Genomic DNA, 25,800 nt, shown 5'->3' with positions numbered 1-25,800 from the left:
TGGCCAGCTCTGCAGGATAACTGGGGACAGGGCCAGGCTAGGGTGCTGTTTCAGCTGTGCACCTGCTGGCACCTGGCCACCCTGCCACGCCAGTGGGGCCATCCTGGAGAGATAAAATGAGTGGTCCCTGCAAAAAGCAGAGCTTGCTCAGGAGGGAGGCAGTGCTACTCCACCAAGCTCTGCAGCAGTGCAACCTGGTCCCACCAGGGGCTCTGCAGCCAGGAGCTCCCAAAACACCAATTCCCAGAGGAGACCCCTGCAAACAGCTGAGAGAGCCGAGCCGTGCTGCTGAGCAGCACCTTGCAGACATCAGTCACACTTCTCCTCTCTACCCCTTCTCTTTCCCTACAGCATGACAATGACTGCACAGGGAAAATCCTCTCAGTGTGACAGAAAAGACAATTGAAAAATAAAGTCTTTTCTGTCTCCTTCACCTTCCCACATATCTTGTACATAAAAGCCAAATTATTACCCTAGAGAATAATATGGTAATTGCAACATTTTTGACCTTGGAATTTCAGGATGTTTACTGAAGAAGTTATTATTTCACATTGAAATTACTAACATGCATTCTTTAAGATTCCCTAGAGGGTTGAGCACAAGCTCAAAGAATACAGAACAGGGATTTTTTTTTGTCCTGGCATGTGACATGTCTCATTAGGAGACGCCCACTGCTTTCCTTTACCTTGTTTGCTTTGCTCCAGCTCCATTTCCAGAGACAGGGGTGGAAAGTGAGCTGCCACTACCCATCAGCTGGGGAGTGAGAACTCTCTCATTTTATTTTCAGATGCTGACCACCTGCTAAGCCACAGAAATGCTGCCTTCAAACACCAGTAAAAGACTTTGAAAAGGAACAGGCGTGGCTCTAATTTCCATCGTACTGCTGCACTAACTCCCTTGAAATGGGGATCAAAGCTCCAACCTGGGGGCAAGATGCTTTACTTTTCCCTGTGGCACTGGAATCAGAGATGGTGTGTGCTGGTTTGAGCTGGAATATAGTTAATTTTCTTCATAGTTACTGGTATGGGCTGTATTTTGGATTTGTGCTGGAAATAGTGATGATAATTCAGGGATATATTTGATTTTGCTGAGCAGTGCCTACAGAGAGTCAAGGCCTTCTTTGCCCCTTACTCCACACCACCGGTGAGGAGGCTGGGGGTACACAAGGAGCTTGGGAGGGGACACAGCCAGGACAGCAGAGCCCAGCTGACCAAAGGGATGGCCCATATCAAATGGCTTCATACTTAGCACATAAATCTGGGGGAAGAGGAAAGGAGAGCAGGATATTCCGAGTGATGGCATTTGTCTTCCCCAATAATTGTCACATGTTCAGCCATTCCCCCGATTCCTGGGGGTGGCTAAACACCCTCCTGCTCCTGGGAACTGGTGAATGAATTCCTAGTTTTGCCTTGCTTGCATGCACAGTTTTGCTTTACCCATTAAACTGTCTTTATCTCAACCCACGAATTTTCTCACTTTTACCCTTTGGATGCTCTCCCCCATCCCACTGAGTGAGTTACTGTTTGGGGCTGAGTTGCCAGCTGGAGTTAAACCATGACAGACAGCTGGTGGGGTTGATGTGCAGAGGGAGCTGGAACCCTCCAAGTAACAGAGCAGTTGTTCCTGCTCCAGGACATGGAGGAGCACCATCAGCCTCTCACTTGCCTGGGAGGTAGCACCTGAACCTCTGCTTGGGAAAGGAAGGTTTGGCAAAGCCCACCTTCCCAAAACAGCAGCATGAGCAAGTCTTATCCCTTCCTTCACCAAACCAGAACCCAAAAATACCTTCCTTCTGGGCTAAACCCTTTTTCCCTCACTCTGAACCACAGTATTTCTGTTCCCATACAGGCACTTTAAAATAAGGCAAGTATAGGATAGGGGAGCTTTAAAAAAAGCCAAGAAAGACAAAATGTTTTCTAAAGATCAGAGCTCAGGCTCCTTTGAGGGGTGGCACATCTCACTGTGAGCTCTGAGTGCCCAGCTCTGGGATGCCCCACCCTGTTCAGCCTCCTAGTTGCAGCCTAATCCTGCACAGTGACCCCCTTCTCACAGTAATATGCTTACTCCAGCTTTGCTCCACGCTCTTTAGGTTTGACACTCATTTCTTTATGTACACAGCTTGGGTCTGAGGTCACAATTTTCTGTGGAAAGGCCCAGCTGAAGCATCATTTGGTGACCAGGAAAAACATGTTATCTGTTTTTTCTGCACAGTTCTCACTAGATAAGATTTGCATGTGCAAATCTTCCAGATCAGCCATTTGCATGTGCATTCTCAGTTCTCTGGAAAACATTGGGCAACTGGGTAGCAAGTAGTTACACTCCACGAGACAGCAATAAATGCATTGTTGTACAATGCATTTGTATGGGTTTATACTTCAATGGAATTATATGGGTTTTCATTAGTGAAAAAACAGCCTGATGGCTTCAAAATCAGCAAGAGATTTCACTGGCAAATAGAGGCTTGAAGACTTTAAAGTCCATTCAATATCTCTGAAATCCAGCATATGTGACGTTCCCAAACATTCCCATCTGTGCTCTGCCTAGTTTGTGTTCCTGGCCTGCAGTGTCAAAATGCAGTCATGTCATACAGCAAAGACTATAACTGTGATGGCCCAGAGAGGAGTAAGCTTAGACAGATTTCTTTCTATACATCCCTTTAGTGCATTCATCCTGCATCCCATCCTGATAGATTGCAGGAAAGGCTGGAGATGTGCACTGAACAGCCTGCAATGCTCAGACAGACTGTTCACAGATGCTTGAGCATAATCCAGTTTTCCCATGGATCTGAAGCTACAGCTTTGTACAAACGGATCAGGACAAAGCTCTGGGTGCACTACCCTCTGATAGGACTGTGTTACAAGGCACTGCTCCATGTGCCACGTGCACTTTTCTACTAACCTCAGTGTACTGCTGAACCACGCTTTCAGGAGTCGGTCCCATGAAGAGATAGAAGTCGAGGATCCCTCCAATAGTGCGGAAAGTCAAAGATGGGTTTGGAGACAGAGTAACATCTAAAAGGGAAAAAAAGGGTCCTCAGTACAAACCAGCTCTGCACTATACTATACATAAGTCTGAGACTCAACTTGAGGAGGCATTACTTTACTGAGGGAGGTCAAATGCTGTACCAGGCTTCCTAGAGATGTTGTTGATGCCCCGAGCCTGTCAGTGTTTAAGAGGCATTTGGACAATGCCTTAGCAACATGTTTAGCTTTTGGTCAGCCTTGAAGTGTTCAGGCAGTTGCACTACAAGTATGTTTTATGTCTCTTCCAACTGAAATACTCTATTCTATCCTATCCATCCTAGGTGTGTGCCTGGTGGGCTCTGCTGTGCACCTTGTGGGTATGACTGGATGAGCAAACAGGGCCTGAAGGTAGGCAGGCCATTGCCCAGTGTTTCTGTAATCTCTGCTTTCAGACTGGCATGGAGCAGCAAAAATCACAGAAACCCCACAGAGCACATTGCATACCTCCATTTGTCTCAGTTTCATATACATAAAAAGGATCAACAAGTTTGTGTTTAGGGTTCCTCTATACTATTTTAATCTTATTGAAAGCCATTGTCTGCCAGGGGAAACTGATTTTATAGACTAAGTGAAGATTCCCCTTTTCTGAAATTATACCACTAGATTAATGCAGTAAGGTGACCATGGCAACATAGAAAACTATGCTCCAAAGACAGAATATAGGACTAACCTAAACTGATTTGATTTTGTTATGCCAATCTCAGGGGAAATTTCTTCTACGTTCTTTTTTCCCTCTATTTGCATGTATTTTCATTACAAAAAGTTGAGAATGTATTTTCCATGAAAATGCCTAAAAATGCCCAAATTCCTTGCTAAAAATTCATTCTACTGAAATCCCTTTGAAAAATCTTTTAAAAATCTATTAGTCCAGGAAGCTTAGTTAGAGTGCAGTCACTCGCATCCCATTGATAAAGCAATCAGTGAAACAGTATTTTATACTTACTAATCCATCATATTTCTATATGGAGTCTATATAGGGAATACATGTATATTTTTACCTTGTGCATTGGAGTTCAGAAGGAGAACACCGTGGGCATTGGAGTCTGGTTCCACGCACATATAGAAAGGGTGAACTCCATAGAGGTTGGCAAATGACTGAAACAAAAACAGCACACAAGGTATGACTTCAGTTTACCATTTTGTGTAGCTTTTGTTAGGTAGATACATATGCACAGACAAGGAAATAAATTCATTCATAGTTAGAGATTTATTTTGAAAGGTTGGGGATTTTTTAATCTAAATTGGTGTGAAGTCAAATTGACAGAAAAGAGTTATTTTTTCCTGCCTTATCACAATGGAATTTTTTAGTCTTTCCAAGTTACATTTTTGATATTCTGCCAAACCCTTCAAAATGGCATGAGTAAGAATCACTTTTCTGGTTAAAACAGACTCATTAACCACTGACTCCAGTTCAGCCAAATATCTAATGAGTCCTGTTGGAGTCCAGCTTGTTTGGATGAACAGGGATGCATCCGAGCATGAAATGCAAAGCTCTCCTGAATCAGGATCTTGGCACACAATATACTTTTTTTTCCTGAAAACTGCACTCACTGTGAGAAAGGTTCTGATAAAAGGTTGCAAAGTTCCCTCAAAACAATTAATGGCTTTGTGTTTAATGAAAACTGATGACACCTGCAAAGCTTGTGACATTCCATGTTTGCCACCTCCTTTTGGTGACACAAGCTAGGACAACATGTTGCATAGAGCGAATTACCGTTGGTGCCTGGTCCCTGGAGTACATGCCATAGGTAACAAAGTCCATGTTGTGCTTGAAGGTGGGGTGCTCATGCTCACCAAACCCATACACAGAAGTGGATGGCACAGTGGTGGTGATCTGAAGGAATTGGTTGGAGAAGAACAGATCAATCAGGGGACTGTCCCACCTGTGACAAACAGAGAGAGACAGGATTAGTTTGCTTCTCTTAGGAAGGTATAATTTTGAGTTTGTCTGGCTATGTATACTTTTTATGTATTTTGGAGAATAACAGTATTAAAAATCCATTAAATTCTATGCATGCGTCTAATGCACTTAACCTAACACATTAAATTAATCTTGCAATGGTTGAAGATATCTCATCTACTTATGCAAAAAAATGCATCAATATAATTTTTGAAAAGAGCAACTAAAACAACAGAAGACAGGCTATAAATCTATTATCAAAATAAGTAGTTGCTTGTGCTATTTCTATGACAACCAACATGAAAGGCTAAAAATTGTTATTACACAGTGGAGTTCAGAATACTTAATGAGAACAACAGACATTTTATAAGCTTTTTTTAATGTTTTGCTGTATCAGGACCTAAATACCTCCAACTTCATGCAGATGCCTAAAATAGAGATATAGCTTTCTCCAGACTGCTTGAACAAGATGTTTTTATTGTGATGACTCTCTCCTGCTTCTCTCACCAGCTTAATGCATTTATTTCTATTGAATCATCTGTGGACACAGGCTCACATTTTAATTAGGTGCTACATTCTGTTTCCTATCTCTAGAGCTATAATGAGCTGCAAGTTAGATGGGGGAGAACATAGTCAAGCTGTGGAGAAGTGTTTTGTTAATGGTCCTGTGTATGCCATGAGTAGCTCATTTAGATAGCACCCTCTCGAGCCTTGTTTAACCATGAATTTGTTACAGCTAATTAAAATAAATGAGCCCAAGCCATAGAGCACAGAAGTGGCATAACTATCTTTTTAATGTTCTTCTGTCAATGGTTTTGACAAAATTAAATGGTTGATAAAATTGACTGGTAAATCAGAGAAATGGGAGATGGGTAGTGTTGATGGGGAGCAGCTCTACCCCCATGAGGGGAGTGCTCTGGTGGGTGGCCTGCCACCTGTGCCACCAGCACCCCTGCCTGGGGACAAGTGCCTGCTGCTGGGAGGACTGGGAGGGCACCACTGCTCCCATCACTCTGGTGGGCTCTCCCTTGGTTGCAAGGACAGCCTCTCATGGGTATGCTTAAGGCACTCCCTTGCCTCTCCATGCAAAATGCAGGCACAGGCTATCCCTAAATTTTCCTAGACAAATCCAAAGTCACACACAGATACTAAAGGGTTTGTGTATTTTTTGAAAAGTTTATTTGTCCTTTCTTACATGCAGGAAAAGTAAGAATTTGTATATAACTCTCAATTTGTTCTTTTTTGCCAGCAGGAACCACTCCCTCCCTCCTTTCCATCATCTCCACCTACATGCAGTACTGAATAAAATTATTTTCTTTTAGGAGGGTTATGCATGCAAAACATCCCTGAGAATCAGATCCAGTCCTTGACAAATAGAGGCCTTTCTGTAAGAAGCAGTTGCTATATAGGAATAAGGATGGCCTCTGGAGCTATATTCCTGCCCAAAGGAGAGTTGTCACACAGCCAAGACAGGAAGGGTCACTGCTCTAAGCAGACCACAGGGTTATAAAAATCTCAAACTATGCCAGAGGGGAAATGCTTTGGGAAGAGTTTAAATATCTGTCCTAAGTCATTGAGCTCTCCCCATGATGTCTGTTCAGAGGACATGAGGCTTTATACATTTGTGGTACCCACATTATAGCATGGACATTTCCTACCATGAGAACACTTAATGTTACCATGGCATTAAAGTATTCCTTCAGCTCAGCAAAACCCCTCCCTGACCAGGAGGGTGACTGGGGTGGTGCAAACGACAACCCTAGGAACAAGCCCCCTGCCCCACCACATCTTTGCATGTTGTGGAGAAACTGGTTTATGACTCATGCATTCCTTCAAGCAGCTGTCATGCACTCGACCTCTGCATGACATTGCCATAACAGTGCCCTGCTCTGCACCCCTCCATGGCTCAGCTCCCTGGGGGCTGCCACCCCTACCTGCACAGCTCCCCATGCTGTGCCACCAGCCCTGCTCCCCATCAGCCTTGTCTTTCCCTAGACCTCTGCATTCCAGCATGGCTATGTGCTAAATACAACATTAACCATGACATAAAAAGGCTGGCAATTACTCTTGGTTTTTTTGGGCATAATGTAGAGAGTTAGGGACATGCGTACGGAAGATCTCGTGCTGTACAGTTAGTTAGGACACACCCCCCCTCTGTAACCAGACCCCTGCCCTGTACCTGGATGTACCTGGATGTACCTGGATGTACCTTGCTGACGTAAGCAGGAGGAAGTGACAGCAACTACCCAGGCTATAAGAACCCTTGAAACCCCCCAATAAACGCCATTTGTTTTCCACCACGTTGGTGTCAGGAGCATTTGGACCGAGTGATCCTGGGGTTTGGGTCACCGTGCCGGGCCAAAGACCAGATCGCCACGCCTTGAGAAGGCGACAGCATCATTATGTCATTTCCATCTGAAGGAAAGTATGGACAGGTTTTCTGTTTTCCCCTGGCACTACTCTCTGCCTTCCCTCCCAAGCAGCTTCCTTGTGCTCTCTCCAGCACACTGTGGTAGGCTGTTGTGCTACTTTATGACTTTTCTCGTGTGGTGCTGGCAAAGAGCAATTATTTAAATTTTAAAAAAAAAGTCTGTCATTCCTTAAACCCTTGGACACAATAAAAGAAAACGTCATATTTCTCACACCTTCTCTTCTGCTGGTTTAAAGCTAATAGAAGGAAGAAAACAGGAGGGAGCATAAAATGACATCATATCTGCAGGAATTAGCATGGTTCTCCTCCAAGAGTCCTATGTACCATAACAGCACTGTGATGGACTACAGAAAGGGTCTAAAAAATCTTAAAACACAGCTGAACAGTTCCTGTCAAAAATGCAAACTCTGCTACAAGTTAGACAAGGCAAAGTCTGTGAGGACAAGAACTCTTCTTTTTGCTCGAGGGGTAGTAGCTACAATCACATTTACTGCTGAAAGTCTTAACCTGTTACTACTGTGTCTGTGTAGGAACATTCCTGCCTGTGGAAATACAAACCAGCCTCCCCACACATCTGCCTGGCCCATTGTCTGTGAACAGCCAGCAGTTGTCTGTCCAAGGAGTCTGACTGAAAAAAGCTACTCTTCCATACACAGTGCACTATACTAAAGAGTAAACCTCTCTAATTTTTAACCTCTTATCAGGAAAAAAATTAATTACTCAGATTGAAAACGTCTCTGTAAAAATTAACATTTTTTGGCCAGCCAGGGAACTAGTCTCACACCCAGCAGTCAAGCCACTGACTATCAGGATGAAATGTAACTGGAGTGGACCAAGGAAATAGTATTAAAGGAAGATGAGTAGGCAGATAGATAAAATATCCTGTTCATATTGAAGGTGTAGTTCATGACTAACATTGTCACAATGTTTGAGAGGGATGACTAAAAGGCTGTACAAGATGTTTTTCAGGAATGCAATAATCAGTCCTTTGTAATACAAAGTGAACATGACAATTTACCTTTCTGAACAACTACTCTGTTGAGGTTTATTGGAGGCCAATGACTGCAGTGTGTGCAATGACTTGAAGCACTGATGCACCTGCAGTGAGCAACCAGCTGGTGACACTTCTAAAGGTGGTCTTACAAAACCTCCAGATTTAGGAGACTTGGGACACATATATGGTAAATCATTCGGACAGGCATCATGCATTAGCTGGACATTTGAAAAGAATTTTATGTTGGGAGAGGTTTGGTCTTTTTTTCTTCCTGTTGGAATGAGTCCTGTAGAACTGAGCTCATTATTTTAAGTTGTAAATAACTGGTCCACTCAGTCACTCGGAGAAAAATGTCTTCTATAACATCTGCTTTTCTTGGCCTTCAGACCACCCTGTATATTATCTGTGTGCAAATTTAGTTGCAACTTCACACAGCTATCCAAAAAGGGGGTCTGAGCCTCCTGACAAAGCTTGGGCTCACCCTTCCAGAGGGCCTGGGCTATCATAGTACGCATAGTAAAGTGCTAAAGCACCCTAGGGAGTGAGGAGCACACAGCCTATTTTCAAATGAACCTCAAATACACTGACTGACTCAACACACTTGAGCTGCTGAGGAGCATCACCTTAGGAGCCCAGATCTCCATGGTTTTCCACTGATCTCAGATTGCTAAAAATACTTCCACTGACTTCTGCTTTTGCCTGAAGTTAACCTTCTTCATATTAGCTGATACAGTGTGATGTTTTGGGTTTGTGCTGAAAGCTGCTGATAATTCAGGGATGTTTTAGTTACTGCTGAGCAGCTCTTAACAGAGCAAAACAAGGCTTTGCTGCTCCTCACTCTGCCCCACCAGCAAGGAGGCTGAGAGTGCACAAGTAGCAGGGAGGGGACACAGCTGGGATAGTTGGCCTCAACTGACCTAAGGGATGTCCCATACCATATGGCTTCAGGCTGAGCATTAAAACTAGCAGGAAGGTTGGCTGGGAGACTGCTGAGACTGCTGCTCAGGGACTGGTAGGCATCAGTCATCAGATGGTGGTGAGTAATTGTTGTCATTTGCATCACTTTTCTTTCTTGGGTTTTATTATTCTCTCTGTTATTTTCCTTTTAATAACTATTATTATTATTATTATTATTATTATTATTATTATTATTATTATTATTATTATTATTATTACTACTACTACTAGTAGTAATTTTTTTTTTTGTTATTAAACTGTTATTGTCTCAACCCATGAGTTTTCTCACTTTTACCCTTCCAATATTCTCCATTTTTCAGGCAGGAGTGAGCAAGCAGCTGTGTGGTGCTTGGCTGCTGGGTAGGGTTAAACCATAACACTGTTTCACAACAGCTGTATTCATTTTTAGCTGTAACTCATGGGACACCATTGGAGTGCAGAAGGCCCACTAAGACTGAATTTTTATATGTTTATCTTATTTTAAAGGTGATTTGTCAAGTAGGTGGAGAAAACCAGCAGGAGTAATCAACAGATTTTCCACAAACATGACATTTATAAAAACATAAGTGTGGAGTATATTTAAAGTTATTGACACAGTTCTGTTCTACTTCTACTGCATTCATTATTGTGATATCAGAAAATGTCCTATAACTCACTGGACATACAATGCTTAATTTTTACTCTGAAAAACACTTGGCTAAGTGATATACCTACAATACTTCTTGCCTAGATAACATACATCTTAATGATTAGAAGACTAAGATAATGGCTCTTACAAACTAGGAACAAACCCATTCTACTCATGGTGCATGCAATTTCCTCCCCTTGCTTTCACCAAAACTGCAGTTATGACAATAGTATTATAAATCACTCTAATAGTGTTGCCTATGTAAAAACACCTTCATGGTGAGGGGTGTCTGTGCTGACTACCACAAACAATAAAAAAGGCAGCTGAACTCTGCAGCAGCCTTTTTGGAAATTAGGAAAAATCTTTATTAGATTTTGGTTATTTGTGCAGTATATTCCCAAGTGCAATAGCAAACAAGGTATTCCAAATGCTTAATAGAAAGTAGTCCCTATCTGGCTTGTAAAAAATAAATGTTCTGCCTTCCATTATTTGTGTGACATCATGAAGGAAAAGTCAGGATATTAAAGTAGAGAATCAAATCAGTAGTCCATCCCTCTGCAGCCTGTCTCCAGCAATGGCCCAGGCCAGATATCACAGAGGAAGGCATAAGATGTCACTCAGAGCCAGTCTTGCAATAATCTGCTTATACAGGAAGTTTCTGGCTGTTTCCATAGAATTAACTGATGCTGTGAAGCATGGAGACAAAAGTATTTGGGGGTTTTATTTTCCTACAGATGATTTTTTTGTTATGCCTGAATGTGTATCCTGCTAGGCCTCTTGTGCCAGTGCTGCCCTGGGGAAATGAGTGCCACAGAGTAATCACACACTGCAAAATGAGCATGTGTTTGTTATTTATCACTGTCTTAAAGCAAACAGTTCCCAGCCTTTTACTTTCTATTCTTGAGAAAATATGTGCTTTCTTGGAGCTTTCATGCTCCCAGTTGATACCACCTCCTCCAGTGGTTGCTGTTAGTGTGGCAGGAGAAGTAAGGAAAATAGCACTTAACCTGAGTTTATGTGCCACAGAACAACTCACAGGCTGTTTAGCTTCCTCATCTGCCTTATTACAACACAGTATTTTCTTTCTGTTTCTACTAATGTAGGGCCCTTGCCAATGATAGGGCAATTTCCCATTAGAGCTGCAAGATCAACCAGGATATCCTAAGCAAGGATTTACTAAACTAAAGCCAATCTCTTGAACATTTTTCCACTGACCACACCAATTTTGCCAAAGCAGTTATTTTCCAAGCATGATGGGAGTGAAAAGAGGCTCCCTGCGGTCCCCACTGCCCAATAAAGATGGTAGTTTGGGAGCTTCACCTCTGGGGCAGGAGATCCATGCACCAGTCCCTGTCCCTCATGGTTCAGAACTGTGACTTGCAGCCTTAAATCAGATGCAGGTTTCTAGTTTCCTTGTGGAAAGCACCTGATGCCTGCTTGGGAGCAGAAGCTTTGCTGTGTCTCATCATCTGATCCCCTTGGAATCTCCCCAGGGAATGCACCTCCCTAGTGTACATGGACATGGCACCTCTTTACCCCCCCAGCTTTTGATAGCTACTGGCACAGAAAAGGACCTTTCCTGGCTAGTGTAAAAACAGCAGGAGCATTGGATAGGGTGAAAAGCAGAGCAGAAGGATGCAGGGTGAGATGGAACAGAGAACAGGACAGTAGTGGATGAGAAGGAGAGAAGTAAGAGGGAGTAAGACAAAAGAGGTATTACTGGGAGGAGGAAGGGAGGCAGCCCAAGAGCTCCTGGTCCCAGCAGCCCCCAGCAGTGCCTGGATCATCTCCCTACACGACTCTGTCTAATTTTCACCCCATGCAGGCAAAGCAGCAGCTGTCAACTGATTGGAGCAAGCTGAAAATGGAGCAGGACTTGGCCTTTTATCCTTGCTCCTGGCTCTGCATGAGGTTTGCAATCAGCTGTTAATGTCTCTGCCCACACATAGTTTATTCCTCTCCCCTGTTATTGTGATTACATGGAGCCCTGAGTTTGTCCTGCCCTCCTTGGGTAGCTCAGCTACATCTCCCTGCATGCAGTGAGTGTGAGAAATGCCTGTAAAGCACACTCAAAGTCTCCTCTGCCTCTCCCTTGCAGCATTTCCAATGCAGAATGAAATCATTCCTCACAAGGAGGAGGCTTTGCACACGAGTGGCAGAGTGGGGATGGGGTTTTCTATCAAGCAGACAGATAGGAGCCTGACACTCCATTGCTTCACAGCCTACAGCACAGACACAGGTGGCAGGACGCTGCAGCTCGGAAAGGAGGGTGGGGAAACTCAGGTGCGGACTTTGAAAGAGCCACCCAAACCTACACTGTGTTTCTGCTTGGGACAGGATGTTCCCTTCCCAGATAGACTGTCAGCTGTGTCAGAGCATGCTGGGCATCACGAGGGAATTTAGGGTTTTTGGGGGTAGGTCATCCAGCAGCATGGCTCTGCTAGCACAGGATAAGAAGCATAATGAAAAGTAGATTTCTGATGATCTGGGATTTCTTTACTATGGAAAAGCTTTCCTCAGAGATATTTAAAAGGTCCAGCAGAGACCTGGTTTGGTCTCTTGGCAGATACAAGCTGTTACCCACCCACATCCGGGGAGTGCAATTGCAGCACCTGTTGGAGAGGCTTTATTTGCCCACATTGACTGTTCTGAGCAGTGTTTGTGTGCATATGGAAATCAATGATTGATTCAGCTGTTTATTGAGACAGTAAGGCCATAGCTGTTCTCATCTGAAAATAAGAGGCTAAAGTCCTTCCAGGTGTCAGGCACTTGCCTTTATCTCAGGGACAGTCTCTCACACAGCCTGCCCTAACCTGGCACAGAGGCCACCAGCTGTGCAGCTTGATGCCTGGGTGCCCTGCAGCAGCTGTTCCCACTTCTGGAGGGAGCCCAAAGGAAAAGATTTGGATTTTAGCATTCAAACCTGCCTTTGACAGGTTGAACTAACATGAAAATCTACTTAACATGCCAGATGCCACCAGAGCACCTCTGGACTTGGGCAGTCAAGTGCAGCCCCTGATGGGGATGTTCCTATAATGCTGATTGCTGAGGGTTCATCCTTCCCAGTAAAATAAATGCAGCCACCCATAGCTTTTAGGCCAGGATATAAAACCTGCTTCCCTGTTTTGAAAGATTCCATCTGCACAGCTCTTTTGGTGGCTAAGGAGATTGCAAATCCCTCTAAGACAGGCTATGGAGCTATCTCTGAGCACCTGCATTTCCTCACTCTGACAGGATGGACAGGCAAACAAATGAAGGGGAAGCATTTTTGCTCCTCACACGGGGAATATAACTAAACTAAATATCATTCAGCTGTGAGAGGAATGGCTTCCTGACAGGATCCTTCAGTCTACAGTACTGGCTGTGCCATTTCATATGAAACAAGAATTCCCAGGAACACATGATTTCCCTTTCTGTACACAAAATCTCATGTCTCTGCTGATGAGAATATTTTGGGAGCAGCCTTGCCATTGCTCGCAGGACAAAAGCCCATTATCTGTGCATTGTATTCACCCACACTTTCCTGTTTTTGGGGTTGGCTGGGTTTCAGGAGCACTCCTTTACCTGCCTGGAGGCAGTGTACAATTTCCCTCGGGGATGCTGGTGCTGTGCTGGTGCTGCAAACCAAGGCTGCCCTCTGCCTCCCTGGGCTGTGCAGCACAGCAGTGCTGCAGCCCTCACCTCTGCTGCTGCTGGGCACTGACCTTGGTGCACAAGGACATGGAGGGCAATGAGGAGCCTTCCCCAGGCCCACAACAGGCACTGAATGTGCCCTCCTGGAAACCTGCTTGGTGGGGACCGACTTGTTCTCCTCTACCTGTCACTGGAGCTGTGCCTCCTGCAGACCCTGCATCTGCTCCATGGCAGGCCCCTTCCCTTAGCTGGGACATCTCAAGTTTCACCAACCCAGGCTAAATCCTTGGGGTCTGGGTGAAGGTGAGGAGGGCTGACTGACAATGGGCCGTGAGCTAGCCGCTTGTTATGCATTCGCCCCTTGCACCAGCATTCCAATTAATATGCCTTTACAGAAAGAAGAAGAAAACTGGGACTTTAACAAAAGCCCACTGTTTACACAGAACTGTTAAGTTTAATGAGAAATTTAATTATTTTTGTTATCAGAGTAAGGCATAATACATTAATTTAAAATAGCCTGCATAAATAAAACTTTACAGAATTGATTGTGAGGTATAAGGAGATGCCATGAGACTGTAGTTCAAAAGGATGGTCAGCTCATTAAATCCCAGCATAATGGTTCCATCTGCAGACCATTCTAGAGGCTGTATTGTCTTATTTGCATCACTCATGTTAAGCCATCCTTAAATTGCTCACTGCTGCATTCCCAAAAGCAGCTGGCAGGAATGCACCCTGATTGAGACTCTCTTTCTAAGTAGTACTATGCCCTAGAGATGTGTTGATGGAAGCCAAGGAAAGGCGAAATTATGACACCTGGTGACATTTGTTAGTGAGGGGAGCTTTTGCTGAAGTTAAACTTACAGTACTAGCTTGAGAAAATAAATGGTATTTTTGCAGAGGGACACTCTATATCCAGTGCAATTCACTGACATCAGTGGAAATCAGAGGCTCATGGCCTCCATGGCTTTGAGCTTCCTAGACCTGCCTACTGGAAAGTGTCAGGAGATTGGGTGCTCAGTCCCTGACACCTCAAATTTCAGAAATCTTAGCTCAGTGCTTTGATGAGTTGAGTTGACCAGCATCCCAAGCCATGAAACTGTATCATCAGAAGTTTTTTGACTTACTGAATAAACTTTTGTGCACGCACATAGATAACTGTCTGTTATACACGCACATACCCCTATTAATGCCGAAACTCCTTCAGAAACAAGGTATAAATCTGCATTTACATACACCACCTCCAATTTGCCTTTGACCCCTTGTCACACAAACCCAAGCAACAGGGTGCAAGGAAACAGTGCTGATCCCATCACACCTAATTTCTACAAAAAACAATGTGAATCACATGTAGTACTCACAGCACGGTGCCAGTGCTTTTCCTCCTGATCGTGAAGTGCGTGGAATCATCTGAGAACTCAACCTCATAGTTGGCTTCTTCAGCAGTAACCCCAGGGCCATTGATCTTCAGGGGGACTTCAAACCGCTCCTTGTTGGGGTCGTAGAGCTAAAGCAAGGCAAGCAGGGGGCAGGTCAGCTCACTCCTCAGCATGGGTTGCTTTGGTTAAATGATTCCAGCCCCTCAGGTACTCACCCTGAACCGGAGTCTGTCCTTTGTCTGGAACTCCACTTCCAAGACGACCGGGGAAATGTCATTTCCAAAGAGGGTCAGGGCCTGGCGCTTGTTCAGTGTGACTCTGCAGTGGAAATGCACACGTGTTGGTGAATCACGATTTTAAAGAGTTAAGATTTTTGCTTAGGGTTAGAAGTGATTTGTATTGATCAGGATGTAAGTTAGGCAAATGGTAGGTTAATGATTATTAGATGCTTAAACTGGAGCTAATTGTTATATTGTTTGCTGTTGTGAGCTTGCTTATAGAAGAAAGTGGAGTAAGTGAACCATTGTGAGAACAGACTGAAACCAATAAGAACGATGGTCAGCACCTGGACTGTATACCAATTAATCACAAAGCGGGGGGCCTTGGATAGTGCCAGAGGGTCACACAGACCTGATGAAGACTCTCCTGACTTCATCCTTTAGGACCACTTACCCATTTTGAGACCACTCACCCATTGCACACACATGAAAGACTAATAGCCTCATTTTAATATTGAATGGGGATGGGAGGTGCTGGGCTTATGAATATGAATTGCATGTAAGATCTTGGGAAATAAACAGAGGGCAAAGAACCTTGTTCGGCGTGGTCACACCTTTTGGAGATGACTCCTGTGCTGCCCTCTGGTGAATAAACATACCACTTTCTAACTTTAATTAGTTAGAGAGTCTTTGTCCATGATCATATAGATTTTTAACGATTCATTGGTGCACACCACCATCGATCACTGGGGCAGGGCAGGGGATCCAGCCAGCTACAGTAATTTCACGACTATAAGGCGCACCCTTTTGACTAAAATTTTCCCTGGAACCCGGAAGTGAGCCTTATAGTCGGGTGTGTCTTATCTGATTGACAAAGTTGCGAAATTTGCCAAACCGGAAGTGTGAGCTGTGAGCCCTGGGGGAAGCCAGAAGTGCCATGGCAGCCGGCTAGAGGCGGGCCCAGGGGCCCGCGGCACTGCCCCTGCCAGGTGAAGGCGGGCCTGGGGGCCCATGACTGCCGGGTGAAGGCGGGCCTCTGGGCCCGTGGCACTGCCCCTCCTTAATGTTAACGGATAAAATAGGGGCCACCAAAGAAAGGAGACCTCATCGTTTCCTGGGGCACAGCTCCCAGGGTGAGAGGGACCACTCTGTGCCTGCTCCTGGTGTCCTCACCTGTGGTGCAGTGGGAGCACAAGCTCTAATTCTATGGCATGTGCCCAGGGCAAGGTGTCCCTTACCCTCCTTGTCACACGTGTGTTGGAGCAGCTGGGGAACTTTCCAGCGAGAACCCCGGGGTAGCAGCGGTGGCCATGGGACCCAAGGAGCCACAGACACTCACCTCCAGCCCTTGTCCGTCTTCTCGACGTTCCCGCTGCGGGCGTAGCCGTAGGGGCTGTCCTCAGGGAAGAAGCACCAGGGAGCGTTGGGCACATCGGTGGAGCACCAGGTGCAGCCTCGTGCCTCGCAGACCTCCTGCGAAGCGCCGGGCTGCGGGTGGCAGTCGATGCGCTTCTGCACCGCCATGGAGCTGGGGCACTGCGCATCCTGCTCCGAGCCCCAGCACCCAGTGAGGGCTGCACATGGGAAAGAGCAGCAGGGAACCGCGTTAGAAACCCCCAGCACTGCAAACTTCAGTCACGCTTCTTTGGGATGTGCTTTCTCCCCATCTTAGGGCTCGTACCCACGATCCCTGGGACTAAGGTGACACAGCAGCTGTCTGCTCATCATGGAGCCAGAGCAACAACCACTGGGTCTGTGTTCTTCAGCACCCAGAGCTGCCTGTGCTCAGCTGAAGCACGACTTGCTTGAAATACTCATAGAAAGTTAAATCGCAGCGTTATGAAGCTGCTGGTGAGGCATGAAAGCAGCACTGCAGGCTGGCAGAACAGGAGGGGTTCTTCAATAAGGACTGCTATCAATATTAAAACGTTACATTTTCTGTATACTTATGTTATGCACAGATGTTTTCTATCTATAGAGATACAAATATGTGATGAGCAGCATGCACTTGTATGATATAAATAGAAATATAGTGAGTATATGTTCATATTGAGTTTCTTTTCTGCATTGTATGACTACTGTATCTACGTAGTATTAGGAGTTTGTGTTAATACAGGTACAGTTATGAGTAAAGGGAAGATGCCAGCAGTAAAAGAAAAGCCATATATTTATTAGTCATTTGCAGAATTGTCATGAAAATATCCTGTTAGTAAGGTGCTAAATTTTCCCTTTTTACGGCTGCAGGTCAAGCCCCTCTGGTTGAGAGCCTCCCAAGAGCAGGGGGACCACAACATCAGCTCCCTGTTGTGCTGACAAACTGCTGTTAGCAAATATTCTCAGAGAGAGCAGGCATATCACAGGCAGCATACTTATTTTGAAGTTAATTTATGTCATTTTAGTCATTATAGCAATATTCAAAGATTAAATCTACTTGAACGATAATTGCCCTTTTCTACAAAATGACTAATACCTCTGCTTTCATTTTTTTTTCCCATGTGGACTGTTGTGTGCTTGAAAGCCTAAAATATGATTGCTGATGCAGTCTGGGCTTCTCCACAGAAAGAATTCTACAAGCAGATGTGCACAAGCAGTAATTATGTATACTGGAAAAATTTACGGAATGAAATAGTAGATTTTCGCTAGAGAAGACATCATGCTGCAATGCCAGAGTTGATTTCCAAGTGGGAGATATGAACACAGAAAAACAGGAGTGCCACCTCCTTTTTTTTTTTTTTTTGAGAAAACTCTCATGCCCCTTTTATACAGGAACATCTGACACTCAGGTCTGATGCTCCCAGGCTGCTCAGCAGAGCTCACTGCTCACAGCCACAGTGCCTCATTATCATCTTCTAGAGGCTGGAATTAACAGGAATTATCTGGCTGTTAACCTTTGCCAGGTGCTGGGCAGGCAGGATTGGTTTCCACCTCTGTTTTCAGGGGCAGAGAGTCAGGTCCCACAGGCTGACTGCTCTCTGTCCAGCATTCACCCCTCGTGACCTGTCACACAGAAAAGCTCCAAATTCTTATCCTCTTTTTCATCTAAAGCATAATAGGAATAGGAGCATCCTTCTGCAATCCCTCAACTATTTCTTCTTGGAGCATGAAATAAACTAAACCCATCACATTTTATTTTGGTTTAGTGTATGTTTTCTTATGGGAGTCAAATGCAGCATTAGTGTTTTCATTGCTGAAAATAAAGAGTATGACTGAACAAACTACAGCAGATTACTCACGTGGAGTCATTTTACACAGTACAGGTTTGTGAAAGACTTTTACAAACTAATTTGTATTGTAAAATACTTTCAAAATACTTCTTATGAATGATATTTTGAATGAAAAAACTAGTTCAAGAAAAAAAAAACGTTGCCTGAGCAGAAGCCAAGAAATTTCTTCCATTTTTTCTCCCATTAATGCAAAGCTTACATTTTCCAGAAAATTTATTTAAAAAAAAGACTTGCAGGTGTGCGAAGCTGAATAGGGCTGCAACCTTGTTCATCGCTTGTTCCTGGATTTATTTCTGTTCTAGTACCAACACAATAGCAGCAAGTGGGAAGATATAATCTTCCTTCCCTACTGTTAAAAATAATTTTAAAACCATCATTTTCACTGTATTTACGGCCCATGTCTGTAAACGTACAAAGACGACAAAATCCAAACAAGCAGCTGAATATATAGCAACAGCTATGGCTACTTGCTGCTTTTCCATGATAATTTCCATGGGAACAGAAGCTAAAGCAAGGCAGTTGGAAAGATGTATGTGAAAAATAATCCTCATTGATTTTTAAAACCTTGACTTTACTTTTGCAAAAATATATTAAAAACAAGGCATAAGGAAGGAATTAAAGCATTACGACACAGATTTTTATTTAATAGTAATAATCTTTGTATTTTGGGCTCGTCCATATATTTCAAAGGCAGTTGCTGCAGAGGTTCCCTCCTCCAGCAGCAAAATCATGTGTATTCTCCCTTTACTATGCTATAGACCAAATTAACCTCTGGTATGCCGGGGTACAAATTACAGGAAAAAAGCTAACGAAGCAATAGGTCACCTTCAGGAGCTGAATGATCCCACTGATCCCCTTCTGCCTGTGCTGATGCCCAAGTGCTGAATACACTGTAGGACTGGGGCATATTTCTAAATAAGCCAGCTGTGTTGTCCTCCCACAGTCACCTCAGGTGGAGTCAGTGCCATGTCTATTCTCTCCTTTGACATGGAAAACAATCATCTCTTTTAACAGCTCTTCTGTCATTATCACGTACATATTTTGCTTTTGAACCCTACAACAAAATAAAAATGTGGCATATTTACCTGCGAGCACAACAGCCAAGAAACACAAGCTCCTCATCCCTGCCATGGTTGAAGGAGGACTTCCACAGGCAGTCTGAAGCCTTTTATACAAGGCAGGGGCACGATAAGCACTTGTTTTCATACACAATCAGAAGCATTGCAAATATTTTCTCAGCACTCATATCTTTGATGAGATTAATTGCAACATATGACCTTGTCTGTATCAAAGCAGATAAAACGAGTTACAGTCTAATTTTTCCACACACTTCGCTAAATTCTGGATGCCAACTTTGAGAGGAAAACATGACTTCCCCATGACTTCTTAGAATATTAATTTATCCGAGACCACTTTTTTTTGTTTTTTGACACAAACATGTTCAGAGAGTGGGAGTCTAGTGCTTACCTTTTTCTGATTCCATATTATCTTTTGTCACATATGTGGGTTTACAACACGGATGAAGTTAGGAGAAAAACAAACAGTCAAAGAATTCTCCATTAAAACAAAGCACTGATACTGTGACCTTTACAAAATGACATTTCTCTTCCAATTGGCAAGTACTTTCAGAGTAAAGGTGTGAAAGCTTTGTTCTATCATAAGACCTGGTTTAGGTGGAATATCTTTCTGGACGAAAAAAAAATTAAAACTAGATATTTTTATGAATACATTAAGTAACATTGGTGCCTATCAGGAGATAAGTGAAACAAAATATGTGCACTTCCAAGCATCACTGGAGAGGAACATCTGCAGCTCAGGCCACAGCCACACAGCTGGACAGAGGGAAGTTTTTCCCAGGTCTGGTCTGCAAGGGCTTTTGTCCTGAAGTTACAAAACACAGTATTCATATGAATCTTACATACAGCTATGAGTGTTCAGCCCCAAAACCAGGGGTCACACAGCTGTTGGTATCATTTGTGCAGCTTGGCACAACACCTACTGGGCCAAGGAGAATGGGGACCCTCCACCAGGTACAAAAAGCCTCTCATATGAGTCTTGCATGTAAATCCACTCTTCACTGGGAATTTGCTCAAGGTAGTGATATAGTCCCAAATCATTTGTGTATGTCCTTTGAGTAGCTAAAAAGCATGATATTCAAACACTAAGTGGTAGTGCTGCTGCTTATTTTAACTAATTTATACATTGTTTTTTAACAATCTATATAATTCATCAACCGTTTATATCAAAACTTGGAATACATCAGTAACCTCAAATTGTAAGCGGTATTTTCTACTCCTTTCAAGCTGAGCAGAGAAGGAAGTACAGTAATTTCACGACCGTAAGGCGCACCGGATTATAAGGTGCACCTCCAGGAGTCAGCAAATTCTGGGTTCGGACCAAAATTTTAGTCTAAAGAGTGCGCCTTATAGTCGTGAAATTACTGTAATTCCTGCAAGATCAGTAAGAGGCATCGCAACTTTTCCTCGTTTGACAGCCCATGTGCAATAAGGTAAGAGAAGTGTCACCTCATAGGAACAGGAGTTACTTGCTTCATTTTATGTCTGCACTGTACTAAGTGTGAGGGAATCTCCCTAGGGTTTCCTAAGTACTGTAAAAACACAAATAATGGCCAAGGAGAATGGAGACATGGGATATGAGAACAATGTATGGGCTATAGTACTCACCAAGCTACTCTACTGCACTGTGTAAAATTGTGGGGTTTATATTCAACACCTTTGCAAGGGAAGTGAATTTTTTATAAGGAAATATGATGAACAAGACAAAAAAGCAGTTCACATTCACATCTTTATTTGTTAACTACACAAGCTATAATTTACAGACTGATATTTTCTGAATAATAAAAACAAAACAACAAAAAAACCTCAATATCCAAACACTGCTTCTGAATCTACATAAAATTTTAAAATTTGCAGAATTTACAAAATAATTTTCAGAGCAGCTGGGTAAATTATACATCCTCCCTCAATATCCAGGTTCCAAGAAATTTAGAAGTCATACAGGCACAAGATAAGATATTTTCTTTATACAACCATCTATTTACATAGCTTTTTCCAATATACGTGGTTCAGTTCTCAGAAGTAACTGCCAAGGTTTGCAAAACAGTGTATTTAAAATACATTTAGCAGCATATAAAATTAGATAAAAAGGAAAGACAATTTGCTTAAAAAAAGAAAATGTGAGATGATAGAAACAAATCTAAGAAAAATAGATTAAAATACATTTGTCATGACATTAAGAACACCTAGTCATTGCAGAACATAGGCAAAACAAATAAAACATAGCCATTTCTGGGCATTTGAGTTCTAGTCCTGAGCACAGAGTATACACAGCTGCACAACTTTGGTCAACACAGATTATATGCTATCAACACACAAATCATATGGCATTTGCTGTTAGCAGGATACAGCCATGTCAGGTAGATGTATCGTTAACAGCTTCTTCCCATCTATTATTCACTTCACTTTCCTAACAACAGTGTAAGTGACCTTTAAAATCTTCAAACTGCCTCTCATAATCAAAGGCTTATTCCTGGGACACATTCCTTCCCCTGTTACCCTAAAATACAAAACAGCTGATCATACCTGTGAGTGAAATACAGCAGAGCACTTTTGTTATATATTTCAGGTTATAATTTTGAGATGGTCTTTAGAGAAGACTGAATTCCAGTTAATTTAAACTGCAAGTATTACATATGCACACAAATTCAGCCATAATATATAGAGATACACATGACTGTTGAGACTCAAGCATGTTACCAAGAGGTTATTAAATACAGTACATATTTTAAGGACAGCAGGTCTAGTGAAAGAGTTCACGCATTTTCAGTCCATTCCAGTCATCAGTGTTTAACTAATAAACATGCAGCAAACAGAGTGCACCTCAAACTGATCAATGTATTCCTTTATCTCCTCTAATTTCAGTTACTGGCAAGATCTTCACTTGCATCTCCTGTATCTGAGATCTGTCCATCCATTATATTTCGAGCTTTCCAGATCCTCACAGTGCGATCACTGAAAACCAAAACAAAGCAGTATTAGAGCACTGTAACTACACTGGGGAAGAAGGAAGGGTGAAGGGAGGCAGGGGAAGCTTCCTTAAAAGCTTGAGTGTCTTATTCAGAAAGGTATTGTTGGCAAAATAACAGCTCTTTGATGGACATGCAAGGGTTATTCCACCCCCAGGAGACTTTGTAATCTAACATGAACAACACTGAAGATTCCCTAACGTTATCACAGCACTGACTATACCCTTTAACCATCTAAGAAGGTATAAAGACTTTATGCCTAAAGGAAAGAGGCATCAGAAAAAGTAAAAAAAGCACAGAACCACAAGACATGAAGTCCTAACTCTCCAGCAAAAAATTCCCAACGAACCCAAACCCATTTGCAAGCTGCTCTATAGCATATACCAGTGAGCTGGCACTTCAAAGTCCAGACTGTAGTTCTGAATTTGGGAAAAAAATCACTATTTACACAATTTGAAAGTATGTGTAAATAAAATACCACATAGAATGTGTTCAAAACTCTATTATAAATAAAAATAAAAATAAGTAAAATAAATTTAGTCTTGTTAAATAGCAATTTATTCCATGAAAGGGATGTCATGAATTTCTCATAAACATTAACTTGAGTGAATAGCCAACACTGATCCCTCACAATCCCCTCAAAAGAAAGCAGCAGGCAGAGGAGACTTTGTGATAGTTAGAAGTTTTTCCTGACTTGTGCTTTCATTTCACTGTAAGTTGTTAGGAACACTCCAAATTTTTTAGACCTTAAGCCCAGTGCTAGAAATATCAAAAGGCTGAACTTTTTTTTTAATGACAAAAAACATAATAAGTTCAGATGCATGTATGTTCTAGATGGATTAATAATCTTTCGGCAAACAGAGACATTAGCTTTGACACGACCACCAAATACGAACTTGGCAACTTTGAAATCCTGCTATGACTCAAAGATCTGCTTTTAATCCATAAGCTTCCACAACTGGCACAAGAATGTAACATGTCAGCTTTCACAGCTCCTGTGCTCAGACAGAGCCACAAAGAGGCTCTGTTGCTCTCTTGCACATTCTTCATGACAAGGTATATTTCTTGGTCAATTCCCCTGAGGTTTCAGGTCCTCAACTTGCTCACTTTTACTGAGGAAACAAGCCTTCAAATCGAGGTGTTTACAGTACAGTAGGATGGCTTGCAAAACTTCTGCTGTATGCCAGCACTTAAAAACAAACCAGCAGCCATGTGCCATGGCTTTTAAGAGAATTTGCATGGGTCAGGAATTGGTTCTATCAGGAAATAGTCCAACTGTAAAGACAAGCTTATAAAGTTCTCAAGTACTGCCAAATTCTCCCTGCCATCTTTTAGATCAGTGGTCTCCAAACTTTTTTTGATCATGCACCCCACCCCTACCACTAAAATTTTTTAAGCCCACACTGCTGTGCATATTTATGAATTATATACACACACCACTGAATTCTAATAATTTATTCCAGCACCCCACCGAGTCATGTTGTTCGTCCCTTGGGGTGCAAGCATCCCACTTTGGAGATGGCTGTGACAGATCTCAGCACTGAGGGGCACGGACTGGAGAAGGTCTCATGATGCTTTCTATGAAGTGACTTACACATGTCCTAAATACATGTGCATGAACAGAATTTTAGCAGAGGACACAGAAAAGAAAGTTCAATGGAGAAGAACTCACTCTGCTGCTGTAAAAATCTGGCTGGAGTTGGTGCAGATGGCATTTATAGGGCTGTCATGTCCCTTCATCTCCCCAATGGGGGCGAAGGTATCCACGTTCCAGAGCTTGAGGGTGCCTCCCCTGCAGCCGCTGAGCAGAACCGGCACGCCGGGCACCAGGCCAAGGGCACAGACCCAGTCCTTGTGAGCATTAGGAACTTGCTGAAACAGAGAAGGCAGACAAGTCTCACAGAGCTGCAAAAAATTCCAGAGGAACAAGCACACAAGTGGAAAAATCCCAAGATGCAAGCCTGATTCCTGTCCTGCAGCAGTTTTGCTACATGGCAGCTCTGGGTGGTTTCTGCACCTTTAGAGCAAGGAGAGTGTTAACTTCCAATAGTGTTTCTTTTTGTGAAATAGCGCTGCAAAACAAGAAGAAAATCTAACATGCACAACTGACCTAATGTGAAACAGAAATCAGTTTAGGATAATGCAAAGTCTGCATGTTTTCAAATGCATATTTGAATGCATTTTTGAACATATGGTCTCTGTTTCAAGTCTGTAAAACTGTTATAAAACACATAAAAAGAAAATCCAAAATACTGCACCAAAATATGCCAGGAAGACAGAAACTGTTTCTGTATTTGCCTTCTTTCTTTCTTTCTTCTTTTCCCACTACACATTATAAATTGTTTTTATGACGTTGCACTTCACAGAAACACATTAATTCTTTATTGAGTAAGGGCACTAGCATTTTAGTTCTAATTCAGAAAGCAAAATGCTGCACAGACCAGCTGAGAACAACATTCTTTTGTTGTTCTCAAATTTATTTGAGCAAATATGGGGAAAAATAAAAATAGGGGGAAATAATAGCCCAAATTTGCTGTCTTTTGGGGATACCAAAAGTGACTTTTCTCCAGTTCAGTTTGGTAAGAATTTCTTTGCTGCATTGCTCACAGTGGAGTACATTCAGCTTTCTAGGATCACCTTGGTGTTTCATCTACAGTATCCCCAGCTACCACAGCACTGGTAGTCTGGTTCTGCAGCACTTCATGAAACTGAGGCAGGGGGTGCTTGTGGTTCTTACAAATCCCAATTTTGTCACAGCAGGGTTTTGTGATTTGGGATGTGTACACCAAGTGAAGTAGATGATCTCCAAATTCTTTTGAATAGCATACTTGTTAAGGGATATCTGGTTTTGGTTGCTGGGTAGATTAAGATTTACTGCTGTTCAACCTGTGACCTTGGAGGCTTTGAAAGCTCAGCTGGGCAAGGCCTTGAGAGACCGGCACTAACTACAAAGTTGGCCTTGACTGGACCAGCAGGACAACTTCACATTGTGTAACCTCCAGTGGGCCCTTCCACTCTGAATTATCACATGATTAGCAGAGTAACAGCACTTCTCATTCCCTAAGAAAGACAATTAATAAAATTATTTCTATTCTGTCCAATGCTTCAGTCCCACCTCCTTGAAAAACATACAGCATTTTATAGAAATAAAAAAGAAAGAGGGGAGTGTGAAATTATTCTTATCAAGTTCTATTTTTAAAACCAACAAACAGGGGAAGACAAAGTAGAGAAATTATGAAATTATGAAAACAAGAAAAGTGATATAACTAGTCCAATTGACATACTTCATCCCAATCCTGTATTCTTTCTGATGTTAAATTAATTGCAATAGCAAAAATGCATATTGCATAATATTTTAATGAGCCTAAAAT

General features: G+C 42.8%; 2 protein-coding genes across 8 annotated transcripts in view; both read right to left on the bottom strand.

The window, feature by feature from the left end:
* The window catches only part of LOC116995179 (sucrase-isomaltase, intestinal-like), a gene marked incomplete at its 5' end in the record, with an annotated part of 57,429 nt that extends 40,754 nt beyond the window's left edge, over nt 1–16,675 (bottom strand). Inside the window, 6 exons of the mRNA XM_033057585.1 lie at nt 2,899–3,011; nt 4,022–4,118; nt 4,738–4,906; nt 14,925–15,070; nt 15,158–15,260; nt 16,500–16,675. Coding sequence (XP_032913476.1) covers nt 2,899–3,011; nt 4,022–4,118; nt 4,738–4,906; nt 14,925–15,070; nt 15,158–15,260; nt 16,500–16,675 — 804 coding nt within the window. The remainder of the gene's footprint in view (nt 1–2,898; nt 3,012–4,021; nt 4,119–4,737; nt 4,907–14,924; nt 15,071–15,157; nt 15,261–16,499) is intronic.
* A 4,500-nt stretch (nt 16,676–21,175) lies between these two features.
* KIF21A (kinesin family member 21A) overlaps nt 21,176–25,800 on the bottom strand; it is an 85,062-nt gene continuing 80,437 nt past the window's right edge. For all 7 annotated transcript variants that reach the window (XM_033058916.2, XM_033058918.2, XM_033058914.2 and 4 more), the window contains 2 exons: nt 24,102–24,301; nt 21,176–22,415 (listed from right to left, as the gene is read on the bottom strand). In XM_033058916.2, coding sequence (XP_032914807.1) covers nt 22,322–22,415; nt 24,102–24,301 — 294 coding nt within the window. In that variant the 3' untranslated portion in view covers nt 21,176–22,321. The remainder of the gene's footprint in view (nt 22,416–24,101; nt 24,302–25,800) is intronic.

The sequence above is a fragment of the Catharus ustulatus genome, chromosome 4 (assembly GCF_009819885.2).
Source record: "Catharus ustulatus isolate bCatUst1 chromosome 4, bCatUst1.pri.v2, whole genome shotgun sequence".
Taxonomy (NCBI): domain Eukaryota; kingdom Metazoa; phylum Chordata; class Aves; order Passeriformes; family Turdidae; genus Catharus; species Catharus ustulatus.
This window is presented reverse-complemented; position numbering and strand designations above follow the sequence as displayed.